The sequence below is a fragment of the Helianthus annuus genome, chromosome 3, assembly GCF_002127325.2.
Source record: "Helianthus annuus cultivar XRQ/B chromosome 3, HanXRQr2.0-SUNRISE, whole genome shotgun sequence".
NCBI lineage: Eukaryota > Viridiplantae > Streptophyta > Magnoliopsida > Asterales > Asteraceae > Helianthus > Helianthus annuus.
Window position 1 is genome coordinate 140423391 of NC_035435.2, and position 23899 is coordinate 140447289.

At 44.7% G+C, this 23899-nt stretch overlaps 3 protein-coding genes and 1 long non-coding RNA gene across 5 annotated transcripts; 3 read left to right on the forward strand and 1 right to left on the reverse strand.

The window, feature by feature from the left end:
* On the forward strand, positions 1–615 carry LOC110928033 (auxin-responsive protein SAUR78). The gene has a single exon (XM_022171281.2). It carries the CDS (start codon positions 49–51, stop codon positions 460–462), a length of 414 nt encoding a protein of 137 aa, XP_022026973.1. The 5' UTR covers positions 1–48; the 3' UTR covers positions 463–615.
* A 3080-nt stretch (positions 616–3695) lies between these two features.
* On the forward strand, positions 3696–7114 carry LOC110929804 (protein NARROW LEAF 1). Of its 2 annotated transcripts, none has more exons than XM_022172989.2 (6): positions 3696–3853; positions 4198–4699; positions 4796–4939; positions 5247–5487; positions 5570–6070; positions 6577–7114. In XM_022172989.2, exons 2-6 carry the CDS (start codon positions 4208–4210, stop codon positions 7014–7016), a joined length of 1818 nt encoding a protein of 605 aa, XP_022028681.1. In that variant the 5' UTR covers positions 3696–3853; positions 4198–4207; the 3' UTR covers positions 7017–7114. The 2 variants fall into 2 exon arrangements, with proteins under 2 accessions (XP_022028681.1, XP_022028682.1); XM_022172990.2 differs by having other exon boundaries at positions 3711–3853; positions 4205–4699.
* Positions 7084–7623, reverse strand: LOC110929805. Its single transcript, XR_002587413.2, has 3 exons — positions 7599–7623; positions 7401–7518; positions 7084–7310 (listed from the first exon to the last, which is right to left on the reverse strand). It is a non-coding gene; the product is annotated as an uncharacterized LOC110929805 (long non-coding RNA).
* A 12175-nt stretch (positions 7624–19798) lies between these two features.
* On the forward strand, positions 19799–22339 carry LOC118490516. The gene is made up of 5 exons (XM_035988193.1): positions 19799–20681; positions 20751–20912; positions 20980–21617; positions 21899–22148; positions 22335–22339. The coding sequence occupies exons 1-5, from the start codon at positions 19919–19921 to the stop codon at positions 22337–22339; spliced, it is 1818 nt and encodes a 605-aa protein (XP_035844086.1). The 5' UTR covers positions 19799–19918.
* The last annotated feature ends 1560 nt before the right edge of the window (positions 22340–23899 follow it).

The following is a 23899-nucleotide window of genomic DNA, read 5'->3' on the forward strand; positions in this document are numbered from 1 at the left end:
TTTCATATCACCATCTAAACCTAACATCTCATTCATCCCAATCCCATCATGAAGAAGATGAATAACATGCTCCGAAAATGCAAAACGCTATCGCGACAGCTCGTTAGAACCTCCTCCTACACGAGTCTCCGATCCAAATCCACGACTGATGGCCGTAGGGATCAATCAACAACAAGAGGAGGAATAATGTGGAACACGAGTGCTGTTGTGATCTATGGAGGCGGTGATGAGGCGCAAGAGACGGTTTTCGTGGGAAGCACGAGGAAACGATACGTGATTGATTCAAAGTATTTGAGTCATCCGGTTGTTAATGCGCTTATTGAGAGATCGGGTGATGGTAATAAGGCGGTTGTTAATTGTGAAGTGGTTTTGTTTGATCATTTGTTGTGGATGCTTGAGAATTCTGATATGAATCTGAATTCGGATTCGTTGGATGAGTTAGCTGGTCTTTATTCCTCTTAAATGACTACTGTTTGTTTGTTTTTATTTCTTTTCAGTTTGTGTATGAGATCTGGTTTTATATTTTTTTAGGTTTAATTGTGAATCGGTCTCGAGAATTGAGATCATTAGTTCATGCAATATTAATTAATTTGATTCATCACTTGTGTTTGTGCATATTATGTGTTGTTTACTTCTTTGATTTTAGTTACTATGTGATCATTATGGCTGTCCTTTTTTATCTGAAACCCGATCAACCTCAACTTTAAATGAGTCGGTTATCATATTACTTTTTCCCAGACGTTTGCCTGAATAATCCGACCCCGAAAAATCCGAAACCGAAAAAAAACCCGAACACCCATAATGAGGGGGGGGGGGGGGACCCTTACGGGTAGAGGGCAAAGGGTTCGAACCCTCACTACAACACCACCGCCACCCCCCAAGGGTAAGTTGTGCAGGTAGAGGAAGCAAGCCGCAAGGGTAAGGGTTGGGATGTTTGATGAGTTTAAGGGTGTATGTGATTGGTGGGTGGAGTGAAAGAGTGGGGTCTATGGTTCAAAGGTTAGGGTAGTTTGTAAAGAATTTAACATGGCGTCGGATGATTGGTCGGGGTAAGGGTAATACCCTTGGGTGCCGCTTCCTCGTTTAATAGAACTTGTAATAATTTTTAATCATATGTTTGTATGATAATTTACCTGGTTTGATTCTTGTGAGTGAAATTATTAATATTGACATGATGATCATTTAATATAACTTTTAATAAACTTTAATCTTATGTTTGTATGATAATTTACCTGGTTTGGTTTTTGTGTGTGAAGTTATTAATATCTTGTAAGAGTTTGCTATGGATATAATTTGCATCATAGTATTAATCCTGGACCCATTGAACTAAATGCTATGTTTGCATTAAAATCCACATCAATTTTGTATTTGAAAAGTAAACTGGTAGATCTTCACCAACTAAAAACCAGGTTGATAATGCTTTTAATTAATTAAATATGAGTAAATTCATGATTAGAAATTATATTTCAACTAGAATAACCAATTTAAGTTAACATTTTAACTTTTAAGCTAAAGTATTTTTGGCACATTACGTACGATGTACAATCTAATATTTAACTAGAGGTCCTATTTCAATTAAAATAACCAATTTAAGTTAATATTTAACTTTTAAGCTAAAGTACTTTTGGCACATTGTGACTAATGCTCCAAAATTTCACGCCATTGCAATCCCAACATTCATTGATAGGTCGCCACTCATTGATAGGTCGTCAACAAATCAATCATGAGTACTTTCGGAGCACCTATTGGACAAAACGAGTACTCCGAGAGTAACCCGAGTCGTCCACCACCACTTCCGAGGAAAACCTGATAACGCACCGCCCGTAGGCACGACATCGAAATTACATCGAAATTACCGGTAAAACCCGTTTGGCTCAGGATCGAACCCAGGTTTCCCTGGGTCTTCTATCATTGCCCACCAGTGCCTCACTCTTTTTTTGCACCAAATAAGAATCGAACTTGAGTCTTCACAGAAGAATTTAAGTCCTCCTATCACTTGAGCTAGAGGTCATTGACAGTTCACGACTTTGTTGATGGACCTTGACAAACAATAGTGCTATGAAGTGTATACTACTCTCTAGTTTAAAGTGGTCTTGGCCATCATATTGGACTGTTCCTTGACTTCTTGAATTGGAAGTTGGGTTGTAGACATCATGAAGAAACTTCTTAGAAGGGTCACAAGTCTAGTCTAGAGGACCCTCTTACAGTCAAGCTAGTATCAAAACCGGGTTTTCTCTATTTTCAGGTGAGATGATTGCGGAAGACATTTAAATTCAAGCATTCTCATGGTTATGTTACAAAGGCAAAAAGATTGATCTCGATTGTGATAAATGGTGTCGGTTTCCTTCGTTTAGTTTAGCCGCTTTGTAATATGGTGTACTATTATTTATTTTTGTTGGTTATCATAAATGGTGTTAGTGATTTTTTTTTGTTTCCAGCTTCCTACTCAATTTTTGGTTTAATCTTATTCGTTGATGTTAAAAAAATGTATTAAGTGTGCAACCGCGTACACACCCATGTCATAAGTTCATAAAAATGAGATAAATATGTAATGTGTGTCTGGGGTAGAGGGAATGAAGAAGGGATCAAAGGAACCTTCAAAAGAATACTTTTAGAGATAATGTATAGGTGCTAATAGGTCAATTCGGGTAGGCAAGGGCCTATCAAATCGAGCCTAATACTGTGACTATTTGTTTCTACTACAAGACTATGGTCAGGAGAGGGTATGGACATTTGAGGGTGCCATCCTTAAACTTGTCAACATGAAAGAACCCGTTAAAAGTGGACCAGACCATCCTCTGACACTCACCATTAGTGATTTGTCACATAAGAGTGAATAAACAAATTAGTGATTTGTCCCATAAGAATGAATAAACAATATATATGTGTGTGTATGTGATGTAGAGATCATATAAAAAGGTGATGGTTGAAACCTGACGGTTAATTAGCAGCTGAAGTGATATCAGACTACTTAGCTCAATGGCTGGAGCGGGTTGTAAAATCCAGTGTGATTGTGAGCTGTTGACATGATATCACAAGAAAAAAAAATAGATATATTGATACAATTGAATTGGACAACAAGAAAAAAATTAGATTTATTGATTTTGAAATTGCAATGCGTAGCAATACCCATAAAATTAGTTTTTTTCTATTTGACATAAATACAACCAGCAATCCAGACAAATACTAAAGGGCATGTAGCTTAATGCTAATTATGCTAGCAGAGGTGTTAAAATTGTGTCCCTTCCAAGCAGAAATACACGAAAAACCAGCTGTTTATACAGAGCCGAGACACGAACCAAAACCGGTTTCAAACCGGTCCAACCCTTCTAAAAACCGTCCCGACCGGCCGGTTTCCCGGTTCAACCGCCGGGTTGCCGGTTCAACTCCGGTTCGATACATTTGCAGCCCGATACCATGACCCGAAGCGGCTCAACCTCCGGTTCCCGGTCCGACCGGCCGGTCCAGTCCGGGTCTAAAAACACTGAGTATGATTGATTTTTGAAAAAAAAAAGCAATCAAGAAAAATAAAGTAGAATAAATTCAAAGGCTGACAAATGGGAATTTTCAGATGGGTTTTAATTGATAGGGCCCAACGCTCAATAAAGTGACCAAAAAGATTTAATATTCAAATCCAAAAACCCAGGCCCAAGATCATCATAATCCAACGAACCACACCATAATTACCATGTTTCCTCCCGCATTGGATCAATCCTACACTCCACTTCCTTCCTCTGTATTCTATATGTATATGATTACATGTAAATCTGTTCAAAATTACACTAGAAATCCGACAACTGGCCGATAATATCTTCATCTAAAAGTAGCACTCGCACAATCGCTTTCCCGATCAGTGAGTTTATTTCTTCATATTAACTTGATCATACTGTTTGTTCTTGTTTAATTCTTTCAGTTTATGATATTTTGTTTCATAATTCTGTAATTCCTGCTTTAATTATGCTCTGTTTTAGGGAAATTTCAAACTGAAAATTGGTTAGGGTTCATGAATAGTACATAAATTTAAAGATATAGTTGGATGTTGTAAGAATTATTAGTGTTAATGTTTTAATAATTCATCTCCAGATAGTAGAAATTAAGGCATTTGGTTTACAACTTAATATTAAATAGTTGCCCATAAGGTGTTTGTATAAATGCCTGACTGAACTCAGTATCATATGCTAAGAATTAGTACTCTAGAGTGCAGGATATGGATCCAGCAAGAGTAAACATGCGAGTCCGTTCGTCTGGGTCAACACCGTCCGAAGAATCAGCGCTGGATTTGGAGAAAGCTTGTTACAGCCAGTCTAATCTACCTTCTAATCCGCCAACGCTTCAGCCGTATGCGTCGGGTGGGCAGCACTCCGAAAGCAACGCTGCGTACTTTTCTTGGCCTACGTCTAGTCGGTTAAGTGATGCTGCGGAAGAAAGGACGAATTACTTTGTAAACCTGCAAAAGGGAGTTTTGCCTGAATCGATAGGAAGGTTACCTAAAGGGCACCAAGCAACCACTTTGCTTGAACTCATGACTATTCGGGCGTCTCATAGTAAGATTTTGCGGTGTTACAGTCTTGGTACTGCTATCGGGTTTAGAATTCGTAGAGGTGTGTTGACGGATATACCCGCGATTTTAGTGTTTGTTTCCCGTAAAGTGCACAAGCAATGGCTTAGCCCCATTCAGTGTCTACCCACTATTCTCGAGGTAGGAAATATCATCCTATTGTGTTGTTTATTTATTCATTCATCCGTATGATTTTCAATTCCCGCTATATTGGTGAATCACGTTGTGATCCAACAGGGACCGGGGAGTGTGTGGTGTGATGTGGATGTTGTTGAATTCTCGTACTTTGGTGCACCTGAACCAACAAGCAAAGAACAGTTGTACACTGATATTGTGGACGATCTACGTGGAAGTGGGTCGTGTATTGGTTCAGGTTCTCAGGTATTGTTAGTTCCTTTTCAACTATTTATTCTGTGCAAAGGAATCCTATCTAATTTACTAATTCGTGTGAAGATACTGAACTTAGTGGATGTGATTAAAGTTGCATAAACCTCTGTGATTCACATCATTTTGTTGTAATTATTGATTAAGTGGCTAACTTTATTGATTAAAGAGTAGTGGTTTGTTGAATTATTGTATATATGATAGGTCAAAAGTTGTTCATTCTTTTTTGAAAGGCATTTGATGAATAAAAAGCTAGGTTTTTTTTTTTCTTATACTAAAAGATGTCACGCTTTTTGTATGCTAGGTAGCAAGTCAAGAGACTTTTGGAACATTGGGTGCTATCGTTAGAAGCCAAACAGGCAGCCAACAAGTCGGCTTTCTCACAAACCGCCACGTGGCGGTCAATTTAGACTACCCAAATCAAAAAATGTTTCATCCTTTACCACCAACACTTGGACCGGGGATATATCTTGGTGCGGTCGAGAGAGCTACTTCATTTATCACAGATGACCTTTGGTACGGCATCTTTGCTGGCATCAACCCAGGTTAGCCCTTTATACATTATCTTTTACCAACAGTAGTTGAAATTCTAGAATGTAAAAAGTTTTGTATTTGGTATAAATGCAGAGACGTTTGTGAGAGCGGATGGGGCGTTCATCCCGTTCAGTGACGATTTCGACATGTCCACTGTGACTACATCTGTAAAAGACGTTGGAGAAATCGGAGACGTTAAAATCATAGATTTGCAATCTCCGATCGGTAGTCTTATTGGCAAGAAAGTGATGAAAGTTGGCAGGAGCTCAGGGTTGACTAAAGGAACGGTCTTGGCTTACGCCCTTGAATACAACGACGAAAAGGGAATTTGCTTTTTTACCGATTTTCTCGTTGTTGGGGAAAATCAACAAACTTTTGACCTTGAAGGTGATAGTGGAAGCTTGATCATTATGAAGGGTGAAAACGAGGAGAAACCACGACCCGTTGGGATCATATGGGGTGGGACCGCTAATCGGGGACGGCTTAAACTTAAAGTTGGTCAACCACCAGAAAACTGGACTAGTGGTGTTGACCTTGGTCGTTTACTTAATCTTCTTGAACTCGATCTTATTACAACAAGTGATGCGCTAAAAGGTTTGGTAGTTGTGTTTCGTTTTTATCGTTTTTGAGTAAAATGTCATTTTTGTTTGACCAGTTTTCGACTTTCGTCCAAAGGTTTGTTTTTCCGCATCTGGATTCGAAAGGTTTGAAATCTTGCCATTTTCATCCGGGCTGGTTAACTCCATCCATTTTTCTCCGTTAAGTCAAGGGTATTTCCGTCTTTTTTGTTAACTTAAAGGGCAATTCAGTCTTTTGCCGTTTATGTCAAAAGACCGAATACACGTGAAAAGACTGAATTGCCTTTTAAGTTTACAAAAAAGACGGAAATACCCCTGACATAATGGAGAAAAATGAATGGAGTTACAAGCTGGATGAAAATGGCAAGATTTCAACCTTTTGGATCAACTCATCAAGATGTGAAAAAAAAACCTTTGGACGAAATTCGCAAAAATGTTCAAACATGAGGGACGAAAATGGCATTTTACTCTTTATTTTATATAATATAAATTGTGAGATTCTTATTACGAATAAATGGGCAGGTGCGGTGCAAGAACAAAGGGCTGCATCAGCAACGGTGGCTGTTTCAACCGGTGAGGATTCTTCACCGCCAGAAATAGTGCTACCGAAAGACAAAGCGGAGCCATTAGGACTTCACATCCACCAACATATCCATTTAGAAAATGGATCAGCTAGCGGTGGTGGACCGGATATCAACTTGTCTCCTACTGAAAATGCAGCCCATCTGGAAGATGGGCCTATGGTCGGGCCGAGTATCGAGCATCAGTTCATTCCAAGTTTCAACGGGCACTCTCCGTTGCACAGAAATGAGCGACGGTGTAGAGCAGAGTCTGAGAATCTAAGCGCATTGAAAAGCAGTAGCGATGAGGATCTCGGGTTTGACCTTCATTTGGGCGACAATGAGCCCAAAAGAAGGCGGTCTGATCCTTTGTCACCAAGCATGGATGAAGAAGCTAAATGAGGCTATATGCTGTAACTAGTATGTTTTATGGTATGTGAGTTATGATAAAACATCAAAACGTGTTACATATTATAATTAAAAATATCTTTTTTATTTAATTGAACAAACACAAAGAAAAAAAAAAACAAAAATACAAAATCGATTACAGAAACAAGAATTTGCACTAGTATATTTTTATTAAAACAAACCCTGTATAAAAAAAAAACATCAACACAAATATCATCTATGGTGATTGTTTTCAGAGTATTTCAGAAGCAGGCATCCAACACGCAACAGCAACATAGCGCCGCGCAACTGCAACAAACATATTAACTATAATCAGAATCAAACAATTTAGAGTGGATATATTAAAGAAGGTAAATAATTGATTAGTCAATGAATTACCATCCTTTCCAGAAGCCATCGCCCCTGCTACGAGTGTCAGCCGGAACATGATTTCCTTCAACGGTGGATGTTGGATATCCGACAGGCGGCTCCATGGTCATGGGAGGAGGATAGGCAACTGCAGCAGAGTTCATCATATCACATACCAATAAGAAAGTTAATAACAATTAGTAAGTGAATTATGGTCACGAAACTTACCAGGAATCTGGTGTTGATCGTTGTGGCTCATGATGGTAAAGATTGAAAGGTTGAATATGAAGAAGACAAGTGAGTATAGGAACCGGAATGAGTGTGTGTGTATATATAGAAGAAGGAGAAGAGGGCCCCACAATTAGTAGGCCGGCAGCATCTCAATTAGTGGGCAAATGGCCTTTAGTTCTGCCAATTCTCATCTTTAAGACTTTTTAACTTTTCTTATCTTGATTTAGAATCCCAATCTAGTTATAGTCTTTGGTGATCAACTTTAGCTATGTAGTTATTGTTTGGAAAGTCTTTTACTTTCATATAAATGCTTAAGGAATCATATTACGGGGTATAGGGGTGGTGGATTAGATCATGGATTGTTACGCGGGACATGGTTCTCGTGGTACACCCCCCCCCCCCCTTCCTAAACCATGGTGCTTCGCCATGGTTTAATCCATGGCAATCATGACCCTCTTTTAATTAATTAAGGGATTTTGATTGGTGGGAGATGATAGTGGATGATAGTGAGGATCATGGCACACACCATATAAGATGGTGGATTAGGTTACCCCTTGTTACACTTTATATCCGCCCATGTTAACATGGGAATGTGTGACGCCACAAGGACACAATACATGACTTGGGGGAGGGGTGTATATGTGTCTGCGCCATAGTTATACACAATGCTAGATAATTATGCACAAACCACGCAATATACATAACTATACACACACAAACTTCTGCAACATATATAAATAATTACACACAAATTTGCTAACATATATAACTAACGACACAACGTATTTAAGAATTACACAAGCTATGTTTATAATTATGCACAAATATATATTACATAATTACGCATGTAATTACACAGCATATCGACGTTTAAAAAAATATTTTTTTTAATTATATAACAATATTATACTCAAATAAAAGTTAACTATGAGTCTTGTAAAAAATATAAAGCATTTGAGTTTAAAATAGTGAAGAAACTACCTAAAAAAGTCATTAATTGGGGGTTTTTTATATTGAGTGAATTTCAAGAATTGTCCTTTATCTTTATACCAATTTTCAGGCGCTGTCTTTTATGTTCAAAATTGACGAGTTTTGTCCTTTATGTTTTCATATCATACACGTTTTGTCCTTTAGGCCTAACCCAGTTAGTTTTTTCAGTTAAATTTGGTAATGTGCTTTGCACATGAAGGCATTTTTGTCAATTCAAATGTTGCAGAAGCTTTGAGCTGTAAATCTGCCGTTGAACTTACCTTTGAAGTGAAAAAAATGTCCTCATGTGCAAAGCATATGACCAAATTTAACTGAAAAAACTATCTGAGTTAGGCCTAAAGGACAAAACGTGTATGATATGAAAACATAAAGGACAAAACTCGTTAATTTTAAACATAAAGGACAGCGCCTGAAAATGGGTATAAAGATAAAGGACAATCCTTGAAATTCACTCTTTTATATTTTGCCACTTCAGCCATTTAATTCCTGTATTGTGGACAGTGACGAACCCATGATTTTTTTTCATTGGGTCCATTTTTTGTGTAAAGATTTTTCACAACCAAACATTTAAAATTTTCAGGTCGGTCATCGTAGTCGGGTCAGGGCTAGGATTTCACAACCAAACGTTAAAATTTTCGGGTCGGTCATCATAGTCAGGTCCGGGGTTAGGAAATAATGTAGAAGCATTTAGTGGACATGAAATCACTATATTATATGTTGGAAGTTTTATTTGGTAATCAAGTGTTAAAAAAATCGACATTCAATTATCATTTTAAAGAAGCAAATTAGAGGGTCAATGGGTGGTTGTGCTGTTTTAAAACACTAGTTTAATTTTGATGGAAAAAAAAATAAACTCTATAAAAACAAGGCACATAAGACTTGAACTTGGGATCTATTTTTGGAACACACGGGGATTTACCACCACACCATCTTTGCTTTTAATACTATAGGGTCCTTGAAAAATTTAACATGCCGGTTCTGCTATTTTCTAAAAAAAAAAATTGGGGTCCGTGAACCCTGACCTGAACCATGTGGGTCCGCCTCTGATTGTGGACATGTAGACTACTCATAACTCATGGTAATTTTACTTTATTCTTCTGTATCACTCAGTGTATGTGCATGTATATTAATTTAATTAGCTAAAGAAAGTTTACATGGTAGAATTAAAGTGAGAACACATGGAAGCAGCGAATATATGAATCAGCCTGTAATGATGCATCATGCATCTCCATGTGATGTTTCCCTTTTACTTTAGAAAATGCAAATCTCGATTCCTTCCTGATGAAACAATGGTTAACCGGGCAGGGTTAACTCACTGGTCTCGTCAAGAAGGGTTAATCCCTTCCTCTCGAGGATCGCTGGCTGGATCACCGGTGGTTGATCTCCTGCACAAGGAAACAAGCCGTGACTCGTAACAAGGAGGATGGGGTGGGGGGTGCTCCTTGTTACCACTCTCCGGCGTGAGAATCAGTAGTTTGCTTGGGAAGCAAAGTAAGATAGTAGTAGTAGTGAGAGAGTTGTGAGAAGATACCTCAAACCTGGTTTGGGGTTGGTATTTATAGCCGAGGAGTGGAGGAGGATGATGATGGATGGACTGACGACGTGCTGCCCCTTTTCAGGTGTGTCAGGCTCGTCGGTTATGGAGGTTACGCCACGTCAGTCCATTGCTTACGTAGCTCTGACAGGTAACTGTCATTGGTGCCACTTGCACTGTGGTGTCAGTACCACTTGCTTGAGTACATAGGATGCGGTGCAAGCCGCATCGCTACGTGCGGTAACATCTGAAGTTACCGCGTCTCCTACTTGTGATCAAGGAATACGCGAGATGCGGTGCTAGCCGCATCGTCGTCTTGCCTGCATCCCTTGTCGTGACGAAAATGTCCGTATGGTGCGGTGTCAGCCGTACCACTACGTTCATCTCCTTCTATGCCTAAGGTAAGGCTTTCCTGTATTGATAGAAGTGTTCACTGGACGCGGTGCGATGCCGCGTCGCTGTGAATACTTCCGTTTTCGTACACCAGATGTGATGCTATGTCGCATCACTCTACCGTTCTCCTGTTCCATGTAAGTCCTCTTTTGTTACTAGATAGATTGGATTCAACCCTTGTGTCGATGCGTTCCCGCATGGGCACAAGTGGGTTGTTAGCTAGTGGGGGTTTTGATAAGGGTAATGGTCACTCGCGGTCGATGCTGACGCGAGATCTGGGACCATACCCCTTCAAGTCCCCCCAGTCTAGTGTTGCTGCCACATACAAGGTGTATGTGGGAGGAGTACTGGACTATGGTGTTTGGAAGGTAGTTTGGAGTCTGGAGAAGATCCTAGACCATGTGTGGTCTGTTCTGTATGTAAATGAAGCTGGAGGTCCGGAAGGGTCATCTGACGCCTCTTCCGTATCGGTGAAGGAATCTCGTCTGATGCGAGATTCTCAGCCGATTTATGTCACCAGGTGGTCTGCTACCTGTTGTTGTGCCGAAGGTCTCTTGGAGACCTTGTTAGTAATGCTGCACAAACTTCGAACCAACCTCTGAGATGGTGGTTCGAAGGTATGTGGAGGTTTCCCATCCTTTAAAGGTGGGCTTTTCTTCATACCAATTGTTGAATTGGTGCATGAAGAAGAAAAGAAAACTTTTGGACCAATCTTTGAGACTGGGATCAAAAGTTGTTGATGCTTGCAAGTGCTTTGCTCGAGCTCTATGTTCAGCATCGAGTTATGAGACGACGATCCCTTTTTTGTGGGGTTTTCGTGTTTATCGTCATAGCTCTCTAGTAACCGCACGTTCTTTGCGGTTACCTCGTTGCGTCATTGTTGGCCATGTTTGGTCGAACAATGTATATTCATACTATGGGTAAATAAACATGGTCATAGGCAAGTGTATGCCCACCATTGTTTATTCTATGCGGCCCATAATCGGGTTAACAAAGTCATAAGCAGACTTGTTACCGCTGTTCGGACGCTTGTTGTTCGACGAGAGTTTATTTAGAGCGCTGTTCTGCGTTCGTTTTGGAGCCACTTACCTTCCCGCTCCAATACCGAGTTTGCCATGCAGTAGCCTTTGTTCGGTGATGTGGAGTGAGCTTGGCTCTTCCGTAGCAACCACTCTGCGGAAGCTATGGTTATGTCCGTAGCTCCTCGTGAGTGTCTGCGGTTTTGTATTACCACATTTGCTCGAAGTGGGTGTGGGTCGGATGTAGCTCTTGAAGGTTCAGGAGACAGGGTTGCTGATGTGCGTTCGCGTGCATACTCTTCCTTCCTTTTGTTGAAGAAGGTGTTCATATACCCTCTGCGGTTGTGAGCCGGGCAGGAGGGATTTGAAGCTTGAAGAGAATGAAGGCAATGCAGTTCCCCTGTGTCTGAGATGCGGTTCAGTCCAACGGCCAACGCTGGTTCTGAGCATCTGACACACCTGAACGGGCTCGTGTGTGTCATGTCCGCATATTCCACGTGTGCTCGTGGGTCGTGCGGATAGGTATTATACCCCCTTATAGTGTAAAGATATATGTTTTTACCTATTTTTAGGGGTATGTTAAAAAACGACATGCGGTATGGGTTATGGTGCGGTATACCAGAGAAACCGCATGCCGCTTATAATTGGATAATGTAGTCGCTTTTTGTTGTATACGTGGCTGGACGCACGTGTGAGTTGGTGGAAGTTGGTGAGATCTTCCTGGCATGTGCTGAAATGAAAGGACGTTTGCACTGCCCGAGGCATTAAATGCACTGTAGCGAAGAGTGTAAACGTCTCTTGTGTCAGGCGCGTGGGCGGCCACGCGCGCGTGATAACCGTCAGCGGAAACGGCGCTCGACACGTGGTGTCCTATGATTCGCTCTTTTTGAACGTGATCATTCGTTTTCTCCCTCCGCATTAATTGCGATGGGTATATAAGGGGAAACCGTTCGTGGTTTCCCCTCACTTGTTCGAAAATTTCAAAAAATTTGCCGTTTGAGAGAGAAACTGTTATCTGTCTTCTCCGACTATTTTTTCTGAAATTCCGGTGAGGTTGCTGGTGTTTCCGTTCACCATCTTCTCTTTCTTTGATATTCTTGATGGCTGAACCATCTAATCCACACAATGTGGAGGGTGAAAACCCTGAACAGCCGATAGTATCGGCTGATGAAGACGAAGATGATGATGTTGATGTTCCCGGTGGTGGGTTACCGGTGTTGAAGTGGACAAAAGGTAGTTTTAAAACCCTGATGGCCACTGTTCAGATGGCCAAAGACTGGAATGCTATTTACCCACAAGTGGGGGACACCGGTGCCGATGCTCCGGCCGGTTATATAACCTTGTGGGCGGATTTTTTCAACCACGGCAACCTTAGGTTGCCGGTGACGGTGTTTGTGGCGGAGGTATTGGAGTATTATCACCTCCATATCTCCCAGCTTAGTCCTTTCGGAATGTTCCGAATTCGGAATTTTGAGTACACATTCCGTGCCTATGGCCTGCCCATTACAGTAGAGAATTTCCGGCGGTTCTACCAGTTGACGGTGAACACCGGTTTTTTCTCGTTTACTCAAAGGCATGGGAGTCTGAAGTTGATGACACCCCCTAAGGGTGTGACAGGCTGGAAGAAGAGGTTCTTCTACGTGAAAACCTGTGCGGTCTATGCTAGCATGTCTTTCAGGAATGTCGATGTTGGAGTTTCCGATGAAGATATTCCTGTTGCTTCCGCGAAGACCGCGGACTGGTTCTCTAGGCTGCGGCCTATTGAACTCAAGAAGTTGGATAATGACCAACTGTGGATATTGCGGATGATGCTCTCTAGACCGGATAGGAAGGAAAGGCCCGTGTTGCGGGAACAGGGTGGTGGTAAGCTCGTTACCCTTTGTTATCTTCCTTATCTCCTAAGCCTTTGTAATAACTTGCATGCATGTATCAGCGGATGCGGTTGGCTTGTGGAGGATGTTCGAGCCTGATTTCAAGGGCCAGGTTGAACTGATTGCGGTTGAGCTGAAGAAAGGTTTCAACCTTGAAATTCTGAAAAACTTCCGCGTACCGTCGAAAGCGGTGCTGGAAGCCCCGGTTCCGGGAGACGCAAGAGGTACGTCTTACGTGGCATTAGTTTTTTTCAGTTTATCTTTTTGACTGGTTCTGTTGATTGTGTGAATCCAGGTGTCCTTGCGGATTTGGGGAAGTTTGAGAAACGCGTCCCCAAAAAGACTGTGGAGAAGAAAACGGTAAAAAAGACCGTGCGGGGTCGTGGCAAGGGGAGTGTTGAAGGCTCAGCTGCCCCTTCTTCCGTTTTCGAAGCCGCAGGTACCTATCAATCTTGTTCTCGGGGATATACCGATTACGTCGTAGTATCTGACACCCTTGAGGGTTTGGGTGTTATAGGTAGTGGTGCGGCCGCGGGTGGAACTGCTGTGGTTCCCCCCGTTGTTGGAGAGAAAAGGGGGCCAGAGCAGAAAGCTGCTGGTGATGGTGAACCGAAGAGGCGGAGACTGCAGACCAGGAGAGTTGCTCCGGTGCAGAAGAAACCTGCAGTTGCTGCTGGAAAGTATATCCCTTTCTTTGTTTTATGTACCATGGGTGGGAAATACTCATTGAATACTCTTTGTATTGCAGAATCCCGAGATGCGGGGTATTCTTTTTTCGACACCCCTGCGTCTCCTCCGCACATCGCTGCCGCGGGTGCGGGTGTAACGAAGGAGACGGTCGCGCCCAAGGAGCCTGTGGCCCCTTTTGTTGGGCCAGTTCGTGATCCCCCTTTGGAGAAGACGGTGGAGACGACTGTTGACCGGATTTTTGATACTGTGGACTCCTCTGACAATCTGATCTCTCCTGATGAGGGTGATGGATTGAACTTGAGGTTTTCAGATGCCGGTAAGCAGAAGTCTGATGCTGAGGTGCGGCAGCAGGATGCTGAACCGCAGAAGTCTCATGCTGGGGAGAAGGGTAGCGGCTCGTCTGCTGGTGGTGCGGGTTATGACGGGCCTCCAATTCAGCCTGAGGAGTCTGAATTGGAGTATTATTACCGCACCTACTCTCCGGGTCGCAGTATGGTGTATCACCGACCCCCTGGACTGTTATGCAGGGGGACGATATCTCAAATGACCCTGCGGCCTGCAAGGAGATTCTGGGTGGTCTGGGCACCCCTTTTGAAGTTGAGCGTGCCCGTGCCGCACCCCGAGAGCTGCGTATAAACCAGCTCTCATCAATGCTGGTAGGGACTTCCATTGTGGCTAATGCCATTTTGGAAGATTATAAGGTGCTGGGCCGCCGCGAGGAGGAGGCTGCTCGTATGCGGGCGGAAGCAGAGAAGTTGGTCGAGGTTGCTCGTGCGGGTGCGGAGCAGCTCGAGAAGGATAAAGCTGCTTTTGAGAAGCAGAAGCAGACTTCGGAATGGGCTGCCGCTGCCCAGCTGAAACAGGTGCGTACCCTTGCTAAACTTCTTGCTGACGAGCGTAAAAGTTGGAATGAAAAAATGTCTAATGAGCGCAAGAAGTGGAATGCATCGTGGGCTAAGCAGAATGACATTCTGTTTCATGCTCGGCAGGAGCTGACAAATGCCAAGGCAGCGAATGCTACCTTGAGCCAGGAGAAGGCTGCGGCTGAGGCCGTTTCTGTGAAAGCGCTGCAGGCGAAGGCCGACGCCTTGAAGGCCCTTGAAGAGGCCAAAGAAGCCGGGGCTCGTGCCTCAAAGGCCCATGAAGAGGCCGCAGAGAAGGAGAGCCGTGCTTCTAAGGCTCTTGAAGAGGCGAATGCGGAGCGCATTCGTTTAGGCAAAGTTGTTGAAAGCCTGCAGGTACGTTTCTTTAACGTTGTTGCTTTCGTCTTTATTGTTTTGAAAATATTCACCGAGTGAACTGTTTGCTGTTCTTGTAACAGGCTGAGGTTCAGGCCCGGGAGGTCGCAGTGACAGACCTTACTGTCCGCGTGTCCGCTGCGGAGAAGCGGGCTGACGCTGCTGCTGAGGCCAAGGATGCCTTGGTGTCCTCTTTTAACCAACTGGAAGCTGACCGTGAGTGGTTGCGGACTCACGGCATCGCGCGTGTAAGTATCCTTTGCCTTTACATTTGCTTGGATTAGCACTCAAGACTTATGATCTTTTTACTGCAGATTGTCGAGGCTATAATGAATGCCCCTGAGACCTCATCTGGATTGGACCTGGTCAAGGAACGTGCGCGCGAGGCTGGCTTCAAGGCTGGTTTTAACCGCTGCATTGGGCACATCAATGTATTATCCGCAGGCGGTTATACCGATCAGGCATCCGGGTTCCGTGATGTGGATACCGAGGGTCGTCTGAAAGCGGCCGTAGCCTCCTTTTATGATACGCCCCTTGCCTGTGTAGGGGAGCTGGACGAGTGTTTGGAGGTTGCGGACTATGTCGACCGCTTGCGGATGCTTTATCCGGATGTGGAAGAGGAAGAACCCGCTGGTGGTGCCGGAGGAGACGCGGGGACCAGCGGTACAAAATAGGGTTTAGGTTGGCTAGTGTGCCTCCTTTTTTGTATTCCTCTTGTATAGAATAGGAACTTTATGTAAATTCCGTAAGCATCATGTGGATACTTGAATTTTTTGAATATAAAGTTTCTTTGTTCAGTTTGTACAAGTGTTTTAATTCTTGCATGTCTGAACGTGTGTATGCGTAATCTTTACCCATTTATGAACGGGGTCAAGTATACTCCATACTTTTGTTGTATGGGTATGCATCAATTCTGTTATTTACCGTGTGAGGGTTTTTAGAATTGCGTAAACTTTGTAAAAGCTTATATTACCGGAACTCTACCCATTTGTGAATGGGGTCGAGTGTACTCCATACCTTTGTCGTATGAGTCCGCGTCAATTCCATTGTTTGCCTTTTTGGGCTCAGGAATTGTGTCAAGTGTTTAACAAAAACTTGTGTATCCGGCCGGATAAAACATGCAAGTCTGTTTGCCTTTTCCTGGCCTATTACAATATTTGTGTGTGGTTACCACTTTGTATGGGTATCACGAATGAAGATTTTGCCAATCTGTTTTTGGGATACCGCAAAGTGGAACACGCATTTGTAATAGTAATAACAAACAATAATGTAGAAAATTGCTTATTTATTTATTTGCAAATGGCCTGCGGCCCAATAGGTTACATAGAGAAATGTAAGAACATGGCTTACATATAACAGCGTCGAAGCTGTTGTGCATTCCATGTGCGTGCGATAGGTTCGCCTTCTAGTGTTTGCAATCTGTACGCGCCTTTCCCTAAGACCTCTTTGATGAGGTAGGGTCCTTCCCACTTGGGGGCGAGTTTGCCTGGGCGCTCGGCATTAGATGCCTCATTGTCGCGTAGGACGTAGTCTCCCGGGTTGAAAGTACAAACGCGGACGCGCGCGTTGTAGTATTTTTCAAGTTTGGATTTATATTTGGCCTCGTTGATGGCAGCGTTTTCGCGCCTTTCTTCCAAGAGGTCCAAATCGATCCTGCGTTCCATGTTGTTGTCTAGTTTTTCAATAGCCAACATTCTAGGAGAGGGGAGACCTACTTCTGCGGGGATCACCGCTTCTGAACCGTAGACTAGGCTGAAATGGGCCAGCGTTGGCCGTTGGACTGAACCGCATCTCAGACACAGGGTATTATACCCCCTGCGGTGGGCGCCAATGATGAAACAATGGTTAACCGGGTTGGGTTAACACACTGGTCTCGTCAAGAAGGGTTAATCCCTTCCTCTCGGAGATCGCTGGCTGGGTCACCGGTGGATGATCTCCTGCACAAGGAAACAAGCCGTGACTCGTAACAAGGAGGATGGGGTGGGGGGTGCTCCTTGTTACCACTCTCCGGCGTGAGAATCAGTAGTTTGCTTGGGAAGCAAAGTAAGATAGTAGTAGTAGTGAGAGAGTTGTGAGAAGATCCCTCAAACCTGGTTTGGGGTTGGTATTTATAGCCGAGGAGTGGAGGAGGCTGATGATGGATGGACTGACGACGTGCTGCCCCTTTTCAGGTGTGTCAGGCTCGTCGGTTATGGAGGTTACGCCACGTCAGTCCATTGTTTACGTAGTTCTGACAGGTAACTGTCATTGGTGCCACTTGCACTGTGGTGTCAGTACCACTTGCTTGAGTACATAGGATGCGGTGCAAGCCGCATCGCTACGTGCGGTAACATCTGAAGTTACCGCGTCTCGTACTTGTGATCAAGGAATACGCGAGATGCGGTGCTAGCCGCATCGTCGTTTTGCCTGCATCCCTTGTCGTGACGAAAATGTCCGTATGGTGCGGTGTCAGCCGTACCATTACGTTCATCTCCTTCTATGCCCTGTATTGATAGAAGTGTTCACTGGACGCGGTGCGATGCCGCGTCGCTGTGAATACTTCCGTTTTCGTACACCAGATGTGATGCTATGTCGCATCACTCTACCGTTCTCCTGTTCCATGTAAGTCTTCCTTTGTTACTAGATAGATTGGATTCAACCCTTGTGTCGATGCGTTCCCGCATGGGCACAAGTGGGTTGTTAGCTAGTGGGGGTTTTGATAAGGGTAATGGTCACTCGCGGTCGATGCTGACGCGAGATCTGGGACCATACCCCTTCAAGTCCCCCCAGTCTAGTGTTGCTGCCACATACAAGGTGTATGTGGGAGGAGTACTGGACTATGGTGTTTGGAAGGTAGTTTGGAGTCTGGAGAAGATCCTAGACCATGTGTGGTCTTTTCGGTATGTACATGAAGCTGGAGGTCCGGAAGGGTTATCTGACGCCTCTTCCGTATCGGTGAAGGAATCTCGTCGGATGCGAGATTCTCCGCCGATTTATGTCACCAGGTGGTCTGCCACCTGTTGTTGTGCCGAAGGTCTCTTAGAGACCTTGTTAGTAATGCTGCACAAACTTCGAACCAACCTCTGAGGTGGTGGTTCGAAGGTATGTGGAGGTTTCCCATCCTTTAAAGGTGGGCTTGTCTTCATACCAATTGTTGAATTGGTGCATGAAGAAGAAAAGAAACTTTTGGACCAATCTTTGAGACTGGGATCAAAAGTTGTTGATGCTTGCAAGTGCTTTGCTCGAGCTCTATGTTCAGCATCGAGTTATGAGACGAAAATCCCTTTTTTGTGGGGTTTTCGTGTTTATCGTCATAGCTCTCTAGTAACCGCATGTTCTTTGCGGTTACCTCGTTGCGTCATTGTTGGCCATGTTTGGTCGAACAATGTATATTCATACTATGGGTAAATAAACATGGTCATAGGCAAGGATATGCCCACCATTGTTTATTCTATGCGGCCCATAATCGGGTTAACAAAGTCATAAGCAGACTTGTTACCGCTGTTCGGACGCTTGTTGTTCGACGAGAGTTTATTTAGAGCGCTGTTCTGCGTTCGTTTTGGAGCCACTTACCTTCCCGCTCCAATACCGAGTTTGCCATGCAGTAGCAGTTGTTCGGTGATGTGGAGTGAGCTTGGCTCTTCCGTAGCAACCACTCTGCGGAAGCTATGGTTATGTCCGTAGCTCCTCGTGAGTGTCTGTGGTTTTGTATTACCACATTTGCTCGAAGTGGGTGTGGGTCGGATGTAGCTCTTGAAGGTTCAGGAGACAGGGTTGCTGATGTGCGTTCGCGTGCATACCCTTCCTTCCTTTTGTTAAAGAAGGTGTTCATATACCCTCTGCGGTTGTGAACCGGGCAGGAGGGATTTGAAGCTTGAAGAGAATGAAGGCAATGCAGTTCCCTGTGTCTGAGATGCGGTTCAGTCCAACGGCCAACGCTGGTTCTGAGCATCTGACACACCTGAACGGGCTCGTGTGTGTCATGTCCGCATATTCCACGTGTGCTTGTGGGTCGTGCGGATAGGTATTATACCCCCTTATAGTGTAGAGATATATGTTTTTACATATTTTTAGGGGTATGTTAAAAAACGACATGCGGTATGGGTTATGGTGCGGTATACCAGAGAAACCGCATGCCGCTTATAATTGGATAATGTAGTCGCTTTTTGTTGCATACGTGGCTGGACGCACGTGTGAGTTGGTGGAAGTTGGTGAGATCTTCCTGGCATGTGCTGAAATGAAAGGACGTTTGCACTGCCCGAGGCATTAAATGCACTGTAGCGAAGAGTGTAAACGTCTCTTGTGTCAGGCGCGTGGGCGGCCACGCGCGCGTGATAACCGTCAGCGGAAACGGCGCTCGACACGTGGTGTCCTATAATTCGCTCTTTTTGAACGTGATCATTTGTTTTCTCCCTCCGCATTAATTGCGATGGGTATATAAGGGGAAACCGTTCGTGGTTTCCCCTCACTTGTTCGAAAATTTCAAAAAATTTGCCGTTTGAGAGAGAAACTGCTAGCTGTCTTCTCCGACTATTTTTTCTGAAATTCCGGTGAGGTTTTTTAGTTTTTCTGTTCACCATCTTTCGTTTCTTGAATATTTTTGATGGCTGAACCATCGAATCCACACAATGTGGAGGGTGAAAACCCTGAACAGCCGATAGTGGCTGAGGAAGAAGACGAGGATGATGATGTTGATGTTCCCGGTGGTGGGTTACCGGTGTTGAAGTGGACAAAAGGTAGTTTTAAAACTCTGATGGCCACTGTTCAGATGGCCAAAGACTGGAATGCTACTTACCCACAAGTGGGGGACACCGGTGCCGATGCTCCGGCCGGTTATATAACCTTGTGGGCGGATTTTTTCACCCACGGCAACCTTAGGTTGCTGGTGACGGTGTTTGTGGCGGAGGTATTGGAGTATTACCACCTCCATATCTCCCAGCTTAGTCCTTTCGGAATGTTCCGAATTCGGAATTTTGAGTACACATTCCGTGCCCATGGCCTGCCCATTTCAGTGGAGAATTTCCGGCGTTTCTACCAGTTGACGGTGAACACCGGTTTTTTCTCGTTCACTCAAAGGCATGGGAGTCTGAAGTTGATGACACCTCCTAAAGGTGTGACAGGCTGGAAGAAGAGGTTCTTCTACGTGAAAGCCTGTGCGGTCTATGCTAACATGTCTTTCAGGAATGTCGATGTTGGAGTTTCCGACGAAGATATTCCTGTTGCTTCCGCGAAGACCGCGGACTGGTTCTCTAGGCTGCGGCCTATTGAACTCAAGAAGTTGGATAATGACCAACTGTGGATATTGCGGATGATGCTCTCTAGACCGGATAGGAAGGAAAGGCCCGTGTTGCGGGAACAGGGTGGTGGTAAGCTTGTTACCCTTTGTTATTTTCCTTATTTCCTAAGCCTTTGTAATAACTGCATGCATGTATCAGCGGATGCGGTTGGCTTGTGGAGGATGTTTGAGCCTGATTTCAAGGGCCAGGTTGAACTGATCGCGGTTGAGCTGAAGAAAGGTTTCAACCTTGAAATTCTGAAAAACTTCCGCGTACCATCAAAAGCGGTGCTGGAAGCCCCGGTTCCGGGAGACGCAAGAGGTACGTCTTACGTGGCATTAGTTTTTTTTTTTTTTTTTGACTGGTTCTGTTGATTGTGTGAATCCAGGTGTCCTTGCGGATTTGGGGAAGTTTGAGAAACGCGTCCCCAAAAAGACTGTGGAGAGGAAAACGGTAAAAAAGACCGTGCGGGGTCGTGGCAAGGGGAGTGTTGAAGGCTCAGCTGCCCCTGCTTCCGTTTTCGAAGCCGCAGGTACCTATCAATCTTGTTCTCGGGGATATACCGATTACGTCGTAGTATCTGACACCCTTGAGGGTTTGGGTGTTATAGGTAGTGGTGCGGCCGCGGGTGGAACTGCTGTGGTTCCCCCCGTTGTTGGAGAGAAAAGGGGGCCAGAGCAGAAAGCTGCTGGTGGTGGTGAACCGAAGAGGCGGAGACTGCAGACCAGGAGAGTTGCTCCGGTGCAGAAGAAACCTGCAGTTGCTGCTGGTAAGTATATCCCTTTCTTTGTTTTGTACCATGGGTGGGAAATACTAATTGAACTCTCTTTGTATTGCAGAATCCCGAGATGCGGGGTATTCTTTTTTCGACATCCCTGCGTCTCCTCTGCACACCGCTGCCGCGGGTGCGGGTGTAACGAAGAGACGGTCGCGCCCAAGGAGCCTGTGGCCCCTTTTGTTGGGCCAGTTCGTGATCCCCCTTTGGAGAAGACGGTGGAGACGACTGTTGACCGGATTTTTGATACTGTGGACTCCTCTGACAATCTGATCTCTCCTGATGAGGGTGATGGATTGAACTTGAGGTTTTCAGATGCCGGTAAGCAGAAGTCTGATGCTGAGGTGCGGCAGCAGGATGCTGAACCGCAGAAGTCTCCTGCTGGGGAGAAGGGTAGCGGCTCGTCTGCTGGTGACGCGGGTTATGACGGGCCTCCAATTCAGCCTGAGGAGTCTGAATTGGAGTATTATTACCGCACATACTCCCGGGTCGCAGTATGGTGTATCACCGACCCCCCTGGACTGATATGCAGGGGGATGATATCTCAAATGACCCTGCGGCCTGCAAGGAGATTCTGGGTGGTCTGGGCACCCCTTTTGAAGTTGAGCGTGCCCGTGCCGCACCCCGAGAGCTGCGTGTAAACCAGCTCTCGTCAATGCTGGTAGGTACTTCCATCGTGGCTAATGCCATTTTGGAAGATTATAAGGTGCTGGGCCGCCGCGAGGAGGAGGCTGCTCGTATGCGGGCGGAAGCAGAGAAGTTGGTCGAGGTTGCTCGTGCGGGTGCGGAGCAGCTCGAGAAGGATAAAGCTGCTTTTGAGAAGCAGAAGCAGACTTCGGAATGGGCTGCCGCTGCCCAGCTAAAACAGGTGCGTACCCTTGCTAAACTTCTTGCTGACGAGCGCAAGAGTTGGAATGAAAAAGTTGTCTAATGAGCGCAAGAAATGGAATGCATCGTGGGTTAAGCAGAATGACATTCTGTTTCATGCTCGGCAGGAGCTGACAAATGCCAAGGCAGCGAATGCTACCTTGAGCCAGGAGAAGGCTGCGGCTGAGGCCGTTTCTGTGAAAGCGCTGCAGGCGAAGGCCGACGCCTTGAAGGCCCTTGAAGAGGCCAAAGAAGCCGGGGCTCGTGCCTCAAAGGCCCATGAAGAGGCCGCAGAGAAGGAGAGCCGTGCTTCTAAGGCTCTTGAAGAGGCGAATGCGGAGCGCATTCGTTTAGGCAAAGTTGTTGAAAGCCTGCAGGTACGTTTCTTTAACGTTGTTGCTTTCGTCTTTATTGTTTTGAAAATATTCACCGAGTGAACTGTTTGCTGTTCTTGTAACAGGCTGAGGTTCAGGCCCGGGAGGTCGCAGTTACAGACCTTACTGCCCGCGTGTCTGCTGCGGAGAAGCGGGCCGAAGCTGCTGCTGAGGCCAAGGATGCCTTGGTGTCCTCTTTTAACCAACTGGAAGCTGACCGTGAGTGGTTGCGGACTCACGGCATCGCGCGTGTAAGTATCCATTGCCTTTACATTTGCTTGGATTAGCATTTAAGACTTATGATCTTTTTATTGTAGATTGTCGAGGCTATCATGAATGCTCCTGAGACCTCATCTGGTTTGGACCTGGTTAAGGAGCGCGCGCGCGATGCTGGCTTCAAGGCTGGTTATAACCGCTGCATTGGGCATATCAATGTATTATCCGCAGGCGGTTATACTGATCAGGCATCCGGGTTCCGTGATGTGGATACCGAGGGTCGTCTGAAAGCGGCCGTAGCCTCCTTTTATGACACGCCCCTTGCCTGTGTAGGGGAGCTGGACGAGTGTTTGGAGGTTGCGGACTATGTTGACCGCTTGCGGATGCTTTACCCTGATGTGGAAGAGGAAGAACCCGCTGGTGGTGCCGGAGATGACGCGGGTACCAGTGGTACAAAATAGGGTTTAGGTTGGCGAGTGTGCCTCCTTTTTGTATTCCTCTTGTATAAAATAGGAACTTTATGTAAATTCCGTAAGCATCATGTGGATACTTGAATTTTTTGAATATAAAGTTTCTTTGTTCAGTTTGTACAAGTGTTTTAATTCTTGCATGTCTGAACGTGTGTATGCGTAATGTTTACCCATTTATGAACGGGGTCAAGTATACTCCATACTTTTGTTGTATGGGTATGCATCAATTCTGTTATTTACCGTGTGAGGGTTTTAGAATTGCTTAAGCTTTGTAAAAGCTTATATTACCGGAACTCTACCCATTTGTGAATGGGGTCGAGTGTACTCCATACCTTTGTCGTATGAGTCCGCGTCAATTCCATTGTTTGCCTTTTTGGGCTCAGGAATTGTGTTAAGTGTTTAACAAAAACTTGTGTATCCGGCCGGATAAAACATACAAGTCTTTTTGCCTTTTGCTGGCCTATTACAATATTTGTGTGTGGTTACCACTTTGTATGGGTATCACGAATGAAGATTTTGCCAATCTGTTTTTGGGATACCGCAAAGTGGAACACGCATTTGTAATAGTAATAACGAACAATAATGTAGAGAATTGCTTATTTATTT